General features: G+C 39.4%; 1 protein-coding gene across 1 annotated transcript; it reads left to right on the plus strand.

Annotated features, from left to right (window-relative positions):
- The first annotated feature begins 2,912 nt into the window (after positions 1–2,912).
- Positions 2,913–5,676, plus strand: LOC114267387 (exopolygalacturonase-like). Its single transcript, XM_028208423.2, has 6 exons — positions 2,913–3,203; positions 3,780–3,920; positions 4,033–4,209; positions 4,587–4,876; positions 4,977–5,205; positions 5,404–5,676. The coding sequence occupies exons 1-6, from the start codon at positions 2,913–2,915 to the stop codon at positions 5,629–5,631; spliced, it is 1,356 nt and encodes a 451-aa protein (XP_028064224.2). The 3' UTR covers positions 5,632–5,676.
- The last annotated feature ends 3,659 nt before the right edge of the window (positions 5,677–9,335 follow it).

Raw genomic sequence — 9,335 nt, forward strand, 5'->3', positions numbered from 1 at the left:
CTCGGCCAGGCCTTCCCAGGTCTTCACACTTCTTTTCGGTAGTTTGTGAAACCAATCTGATGCAATCTCCCCAAAAGATGAGGGGAACACTTTGCAGAGCAACGACTCGTTCCCACTATACAACGCCATTGAATTCAGGTATAATCCAACATGAAAGTTGAGGTCTGACTTACCATCGTATATTTGGAACCTCGGCATACTGAATCTCTTCGGCGCCTCAAATTTGTCTAACTCTATTGAGAATGGTGCTCTCGGTTTATCAGGGAAAGTTACCTTGGCATCGGCATTCTGCTGCTTCCTCTTGAGGTAATCTCTCAAGTCTTCTTTGCTCCACCCAGGAGCTCGGCTATCTCCTGAGTTCAGTCTTTTCGGCATACTACTATCAGCTTCATGGTGGGTCTTTTTCGATCTTTCTCCGTGAGTTGTGTCGAAGCAGAGCGCATGCCCCTGAACATGCCGATGTTCTTTGGGGTCTGCCTCCTTGGCGCGATGCGTCCTCCGCGACTCTTCTCTCCTCGACTCTCCTCGTCCGACCTCCCTTGAAGGCTGGTGAGAGTGTTTTTCACTCCTGGTGTGCTGGGGGATTTCTGGGATTGGTTTCTGTCCTCCCTTCTGTATATTGGCCGCTGGAATCGGCGTGCCCTGCAGCGGGAATGGTGGTTGCATGACATTGTTTTGCATCATAAAATTGATGACCGATTGTAGGTCTGCCAACTTGTTTGCCATCTCTTTTGCCTCTTCATCCCTCCACAGGCATCTATCCTTCCATACCTGGAGGTCATCCTCATTGTAGTACCCACTTCGGTTTGGCTTCTTTGGTATGTCACCATCCTGGCCGACGTCTTTCTTGCTGTGATTTTGGTCACGAGTTTCTGTGTTGCAGTTGTCTCCTTCGACGTCAAGGTCGATAGGTCTGCCACTCCCAGCAGGAGTGTCGTCCCCAATCTTTTCCTTCTGTCCGTCACTGGCCATCTATTCTCCTTTCTTTCCCACAGACGGCGCCAAATTGTGTGAGTGATTTTCCGATCACACTGCCAACTCAGTAATCAACTGGAGAGAACTAGCAAAATAGATGACACTTGGCTGACCTGCAACAGAAAGAGAAGATTCCGGCGGTGGTTCGTCCACCCGGGGGCACTCCGACGATTAAGTCAGTATATCTCTCAAAGATAATCAATAGTGCTAAACTCACTGTTCAGAATATAATTTTCGTACCTTAGACCCATCGGGGGTGCCTCTCTTTTATAGTTACCTCAATCCTAGTCCCCATAGAAGTCTAGCTTCAATGGACTTCTATTCAGTACTTATCCAGGACTCTCCAACAGATAAAGATAAACTCCCTAAGAGTGTTATCCTTATCCATGCTAAAGTCCTTCCTCATTCTAGGATTCTTGTCCCTTATCCACTTATCTCGGCTTCCGATATCTTCGGAGATAACCTCGGCGTCATAACCTGGACACGTGGCACCTCGGCTAACACGTCGGCGTCACCTTGACCACGTGTTGGGACTCAGAAAACATATCCCCGCAAGACCTAAACTACCATAATATTTATAAATAAGACTTTTAGATAATCAACTCTTTATTTTTTATGTTCTCCTAATTTACAAAGTAATTGCAAACATGCTTCCTGTTACCAAGAGAAATTGATTTTCCAACTGCCAAATTTTTCACACATATTGAGAACTACAAGGATAATTAAATTTCTTGTACAACCCATATTAGTATTGTAATATTTTATATATATATATATATATATATATATTTTAAAAAACATTAAAAAAAAAATTCAATGCAAGGAATTACTTATAATTATAATTTCAAATTTATCAATCTTTTTCTTACAAAATTTTTATCCTAATAACTACTTGCAACCCGTATTGGCATTGCATCTCTACACACACTAGTGGTGGATGTAAATACGTTGCATTTACAATTTTACATTAAAAGTTTTTCGACAGTTTGATGATTGAGAAAAAAATTGATTATGAATTTTTAATTGTTTAATGAATGAGAAAAATCATTCAACAGTTATTGGATGTGACGATTATTGGATAAGAAGAATATTCTCGGGAAAGAAAAAAAACAAGTGATAGTGTTCACACCAATTCAAGTGTACGCTTTATAATTTTCTAAAAAAGAATGTAGTGACAGTTGAGAGATTTTTTTTAATTGTTCTTATAACTATTGCTCTTGTGGGCATTTTGAAATTTAAAAAAAAAAAAAAAAAATACATGACATTCACACCAAGTGTGGTGTGTACTTCATACAATAACTAATAACTAGTAGTGTCTACTCAGTAAATCTAAATAATATAACTTTTGATTTTAACTCAAAAGCACACATATGCTGCTAAAGTGGTAAGGGCCTTGTCTTGAGTTCCAATCTTCTCTTTACATAATTTTGGACATTTTCATAAATCAAAATGTCACATTGTATCATCTAAAGACTTCTCTTTGTAATAGTACTAACGCGATCTGTGCCCACCCGATAAATGTGCTATTAAATTTATAAAATATATAGTTTGTTTTTTAATTTAAAAGTATATATGTTATGTGCTGTGTAAGTGATAAAAATGTTTTTTTCTAGACCTAAGGTCTTGGGTTTAAGATATGAAATTATCTGATGTAGGGCGAAGGTTTGATAACTACTGAATACCTATAATGATGTATGTTAGTGGGGTAGGAGAGGAAGTTATGGACGGTTACTACTGTTACTGCTGCTACCTTTGAACTCCAAAAGCCCGCCTGCCTGCCCTTTCAAATTTTTTATATTTTAAAAAAACAGACATAATATAATTAATACTACTGAACTTAATTAGAAGAAACCAGACCACTCCACTCTGTCTCTCTCTCTCACAAGTTACAACTCCCCATTTGTGGAACACTCACTCAGAAAACACACATGATTAAGATGATGAGCATCATAGACATTAGTGCTGTTATCAAACTGCTCTTCTTGTTGCTTATGTTTACCCTCTTTTGTTTTGACGTTCTGCCTGCTGTCCAAGGATTAGGAGCAGATACAGTTGCCGGTGCTTCTTCGGCTTCAGTTTCAGGTTCAGGTTCAGGTATAGTAGTAGGAGGAGGAGGAGGAGAGATCAGAAGCCTACTACATTTACAGCAAAAGGGAAGCAGCTCCTCTACTCTATTCAATGTCAAAAGCTTTGGCGCCCAAGCCAACGGCCATGATGATGATACCAAAGTTTGTTATAATCTCTCTTCTTCTTCTTACTTCATTTCTTTTTTTCCTCTCCGTGTGTTCACTGAGTTAGTGAAATTCCTAGCATTCTAAATTCAAATTGAGAACGGGAACTTCTTTTTTTTTGGTCCCCTTTAACATGCTTCTACTCCACTCACAAATGTTTGTTCTTTTGCCTATTATACTCTCAAATTGCCAGAGGGAGACTGTATAATTATGTTATATGTTTCCAATAAATTCCCCCATTTTACCTTTCATCATAATTAACATTGAAAGATCTACCAACTGAATTTACGACATACTAGTCTAATCCTAACATTCTTTCACATCATTTCAAAATGGAAAATCATCCACAAACATATTATGATCAACTTATGGTTGGCTAAAGATTACATTTAAAGATCAAAACGAGTTTGATGGATTGTTTTGTACATGTGTAGCATTGGAAACCCATAATGTGCTCTAATAGAGTTCGGGCTTGGATGGAATATAGATCGGTTGATCTAACATGTAAGATGTACGTCATGTGCTCATTGGAAATTCTTATGGCTAATGCGCAATTGGTACTTTTGTTTTTAGGCCTTCATGGCAGCATGGAAGAAGGCATGTGGGTTCTCAGGCACTGTAATTCTACTGATACCAAAAGGGACATACCTGATTGGCCCCATTAAATTCACTGGCCCCTGTGAAAATGTATCTTCTCTCATTGTTCGAATGAAGGCAAGATTTTTTAAATTTTCTTCTGCTTGTCACACCTCTCTTCTACTATCATCAGAATTTTGCAGATCAGATTTTTTCGCAGCTGATCAAATTTAAGAAATGAGCTTTGCAGGGTTATTTGAAAGCTACAACAGACTTGTCAAAGTATGGGTTGAGTGCAGGTTGGGTTGAATTTGGATGGGTAGAGGGATTGACCTTGACCGGAGGCGGGACTTTTGATGGCCAAGGTGCCAAAGCATGGCCTTACAACAAGTGCAGCATCGATTCGAGTTGCAAACTTCTTCCCACTGTTTGTTTCATGACCCTTACTCCATTGAATTGCTTTTTCTAATCAAGCATGTTCATAAAATTGCTTAAGAGTTCCAGCAGTAGTTTTGTGGCAAATTGAGTCAGAATCTTTCCATTAGGCCTCTAAAACCTTAAAACACGCAACAGGCATCTGAACATGTGATTGATGTAATTATATTCATAGAGTATACCACTTTTTGCCACATTAGAGTGGCCTCTGAGAAGAACTTCATTGATCAAATAACCTAATAATTTCAGGAACTAATCAGGGCATAAGAACTGTGAAAATCTTGCTGGCGCCATGATAAAAGCCAAAGAGAATTGAAACTTGAGACCAATAAGAAGAAAAGCTAATGATCAAACATACTGTTTTTTCAGAATTTGAAATTTGTGGCAATGAACAAAACAGTTGTTCGAGGCATAAGATCACTGAATAGCAAGTTCTTTCACTTAGCTCTCGTAGAATGTAAGAACTTCAAAGGGAGTGAAATCAATATTTCTGCACCAGCAAACAGTCCTAATACTGATGGAATCCATATTGAAAGAAGCACTTCTGTTTATTTTTCTCGGTCACTCATTGGCACCGGCGATGATTGCATTTCTGTTGGACAAGGAAATTCCCAGGTCACTGTCACAAGCATCACTTGTGGACCTGGTCATGGAATCAGGTAGACATACATATTTATTATTTCAATGTTCCATATATACATAGACTTGGTTTATCTTTTCAATTATACATCTTTGGTGTTTGGTTGAATATCTGTCTAGTGTGGGAAGTTTGGGAAGATATCCAAATGAAGGTGACGTAAGAGGCCTTGTGGTCAGAGATTGCACCATGACTGGGACCATGAACGGCATTAGGATAAAGACATGGCCCAACTCTCCTGATCAGAGCGCTGCCACAAACATGACATTCGAGAACATTGTCATGAACAATGTCACCAATCCAATCATTATTGACCAGGAATATTGTCCATTCACATCTTGTGCTTCCCTGGTAAAGTACTGATCTTTTTATTTATTTATTTATTTATTTTTTGTAAGAGCAGCAAAAAATGGTTGGACTAGCTAGCACAGCTTTGGAACTATTCAATTTTTTTTTTTTTGGGATGAATTTCAAGGTTGAAACACAGATGCTCAGTAGATAACTGGTTGGTTTGGTTTACTAATTTTACTTTTTTTTGGGTGACTGCAGGCACCATCCCGAGTGAAGCTAAGTGACATATATTTTAAGAAGATAAGAGGGACGTCGTCTTCAGCAGTAGCAGTGACACTGGAGTGTAGCAAAGGGATACCATGCCAGAATATATACCTAGAAGATGTCCACTTGGATTTCTTGTCAGGGGAAAAAACAGCCACTTCCTCCTGCAGAAATGTTAAAGTCAAATACATTGGCACCCAAATTCCACCACCATGTACTTAATTACATTAATCAATTGCCTCACCCTCATCTATACCTATATCTATATCAAGCAACGCATCACATGCAGTTTCAGGGTGTCAAATCAAATGATGAAGTCTGTTTAATGGATATGTCTTTTAAATTAGTCGGATTATGGATTTTGTAGATTTTGCACTTATTCTACGCAATACATTATTGTTTGAAATGTATTTCCCATTTTCACTGTTATGGTGCCTGTTTGGTATATGTATGTATGTGTGTGTGTGTGTGTGTTATCATTGACTTGACCAAACAAAGTGCCCACTCCATTTTCTTCTTTTTTCCTTCTACAACTCTTGACTACCGACCACTCTGCATTAGACACCACTACAAACCTTTCCTCCACACCCAAATCGTTTCCTTTTGATCCTTAATCCCTTCTCTACCACCCCCACTCTTGCCCCTTCCCCACCTTTCGTCACTATTGGCACTAAAACTGTCACTCTTTCTACCATTCTCGTTGCTCCCACTACTTCCAATCTCTCATCACTCAACAACTCCCTCCCCAAACCGTGGCCACCCCAACCACCTTCCCTTGTGACCCTACACCCTTTACCTTTACCATTGCAAAACGTATATACATGTGCAGGTGACAAAATTGAGCAGTGTAACTCATGTTACTTGCATATGTGACAATTTTACGGGTGGCTATGGGCGAATGTAACGAGGAAGGGTAAGGAATTGCTGAGTTATATAATTAAATCCGTGACAAATCATAAATTCAAAATATTATATTTAAATTGAGAAATTTTTTTAAAGATCTCAAACATTTTTCATAAAAAATTAAAGCCAAAATTAATATACGCAGCATAATTTTTGGCCTTAATCTTTTGTAGAAGATGTTTGAAACTCACAAAATTTTTGATAACTTGACCCACAATGATAATTAACATTTATCACAAAAAAATACATTTGTTAACAAATTTTTCTTTTTTGATTCAAAAATTGAATATATAGATAAACTACCCCAACATATCCGTCAGGAGTATCGCTCCTTAGCACCCACAGCATATTTGCAAAAATCCCAGACTTACGCGTAGGCTCCCCGCGTACTCTAAATACTAAAGAGTATGTTTAATCTCAATAAAAAACTATAAAAACATAAACCCAAATTTTAAACAAGGTCTTACCACTAAAACCAACCCCTTGTTAACAAATGGAGGCTTTTCCCATATTAAGCCAAATTACCATCTTAATTTCCAAACTAGGCCTAGTTTGGACGGAATTCCCAAACTAGGCTAAAGCGCTATTACAAATCACGCTTTCACTGGTTGGAACAGAAAATTTGTGAAATAGTGAAAGCGCTATTACAATCCACGCTTTTAATTAAGAAAGCGTGGTTACAAACCACGCTTTTAAGATAAATTTGTTTTCTCCGTAAAACGTGGTTTCAAACCACGTTTTTACTGTGCTTATTTTGTTTTCTGAAGAACACGTGGTTCCAAACCACGCTTTCACTGTGCATATTGCCTTCCTAAGAAAACGTGATTCACAATCACGCTTTCACTGTGCATATTTGTTTTGTTAAGAAAACGTGATTCACAATCACGCTTTCACTGTTGATAAATGAAAGCGTGGATTGCAACCACGCTTTTACAACTTATATAAAACCCCCAAGCCCCCTCATTTGCAATCACGTTTTTTACACTTACGTTTTTTTCGACTCTCGCTCTCCCTCTCCCCTCTGCTCTGCTCTCAAACTCTCGCTCTCGCTCTCCCTCTGCTCTCAGACTCTCGCTCTCGCTCTCGCTCTCCCTCTGCTCTCAGACTCTCTATCTGCTCTCACTCTCTCTCTCTGCTCTCTCTCTGTCCGTGGTATGGCATCTATCTCTCTCTGTCTCATTTGAATTTTATGTGTTTATTGTGTTTGTGAAAATGTGAATGTGTGGTTTTGAATTGGTAAAAAATGTTGTGGTTTTGAATTGTGAAAGTTTTGTAGAGTTTTCAATTGAATGTGAAATCATAAATTATGTAATTAGAAATTAGGGTTATGAAATCATAAATGTGTTAGGGTTTTGAATTATGAAATGTGTGGTTAAATGTGTTAGGGTTTTGAATTATGAAATGTGTTAGGGTTTTAAATGTGTGGTTATGAAATTATGAAATCATAAAATGTTAAGGTTTTGAATTGTGAAATCAAAAATTATGCTTGTGGTTTCAGAAATTAGGATTTTGAATTTTGAATCGTGTCTATATTTTTTGCATTGTGAATTGTGAATCCTGTCTATATTTTTTGAAATTAGGGTTTGGAATTTTGAATTGTGAATAAACCAACCTATATTTGTTGAATTGGAAATTTTATTTTTTGTTTGTTAATAAAAGGAATTTTTTTTAATTAAGAATAAAATTATGCGAATTGAAATTCATATAATTGAGAATTGTTAATGTCATATTATGAAATTCATATAATTGATAATTGATAATTGAAATTCATATTATGAAATTCATGAGTTGAGAATTAAGGTGGACTGGCAATTTCAATTCGAGGTCCACATGCTTACATATATATGATCATTTTGTTTCAGAAAATAAGACTGTAAACTGTATGATTGAATTCAAAATCTAAAAATTGAAATGAATCTGAAAAATTCAAAAGTTGAGAGATTTGAAAAAAAAAAATGAATTTGGTGCATAACTGCCCATATAACTGATATAGGGGTATTTTTGAAAAACCCAAAATATGAGACATAAACACCCAGAGAATACTTCTCTTTATAATTGAGAGGGTGATTTATGATCTGGAGTTGGGCCGAGATATCGACCGAGCAAGTTGAAAGCCCAGCAGTGCATTGGGCTGAGATGATCGACTGTTCGCCCAGAGAAGGGCTACCAGAACTTGGGCCGGGCAGAGTTCGGGCTGTGTGTGCCACCCCAGACCGGACAGAAACTGCTCGGCAAGGCAGTGCTCGGTCGGACCAGGATGCTCGGTCCGAGGATGGCCGAAGCCAGATAGGCCGAGTGACCGGCGCCCGGGAAGGCGCGGACATCCGAGGAAGTTGTCTGACCGGCAGAAAGGCCGACCCCAGGAGGCACCTCGGGCTAGGCTTTGCCGAGATGCCGCCTAGCCCGGTCCTCCTCAGTCTTGGCCAGTGGAGGCACCTCGGGCTAGGCTTTGTCGAGATGCCGCCTAGCCCGGTCCTCCTCAGTCTTGGCCAGTGAAGTGCTAGGGTATGGAGCACAGCATGGCACAACAACGGATAGGGCAGCTCGGCTGCCGAGCTCCAGCTGTGATAACAGGCAGTTGAGGTTAGGTGATGAATGGCATGGTTTATGCTGACAGATGGGATAGCAGAGAACCACGTGTCAGGAGATGACTGGGAGTGGATATGGGGCTCAGAAGGTATATAAGCATGTCTGCGCCCCCCATACGAAACACACGAACGTCTCTGTAAGGGATTCTTACACTCAAACACTCTCTCCCTTCTCTTTCTATCCATCCTAAGGTGTGTGCTAACTTGATCGTCGGAGGGTTTTTCCGGCCACACACCGCCGGGTAGCTCACCGTTACTTGCTCGCAGGTGATCGGACATCGACGGAGCTCGGAAGAAAGGAGTACGGGCTTGCCGGAATAGTTGCTCCCCGTACAATTGGCGCCGTCTGTGGGAAGAGGTTTCAGACAAAACCTTGTCTTCCAGGTTCGTCTGATCGCCGTCCATGGCGAACAACGACTAGTTTCCGTTGTCCGC

The sequence above is a fragment of the Camellia sinensis genome, chromosome 5 (assembly GCF_055761805.1).
Source record: "Camellia sinensis isolate YWXY chromosome 5, ASM5576180v1, whole genome shotgun sequence".
In the NCBI taxonomy this organism is placed as follows: Eukaryota; Viridiplantae; Streptophyta; class Magnoliopsida; order Ericales; family Theaceae; genus Camellia; species Camellia sinensis.

Coding starts and splice junctions, on each gene's coding strand:
- LOC114267387 (XM_028208423.2), top strand. CDS start 2,913: ATGATGAGCATCATAGACATTAGTGCTGTTATCAAACTGCTCTTCTTG. Junction 4,210..4,586: donor GTTGCAAACTTCTTCCCACT/GTTTGTTTCATG, acceptor CTGTTTTTTCAG/AATTTGAAATTTGTGGCAAT. Junction 5,206..5,403: donor TCACATCTTGTGCTTCCCTG/GTAAAGTACTGA, acceptor GGGTGACTGCAG/GCACCATCCCGAGTGAAGCT.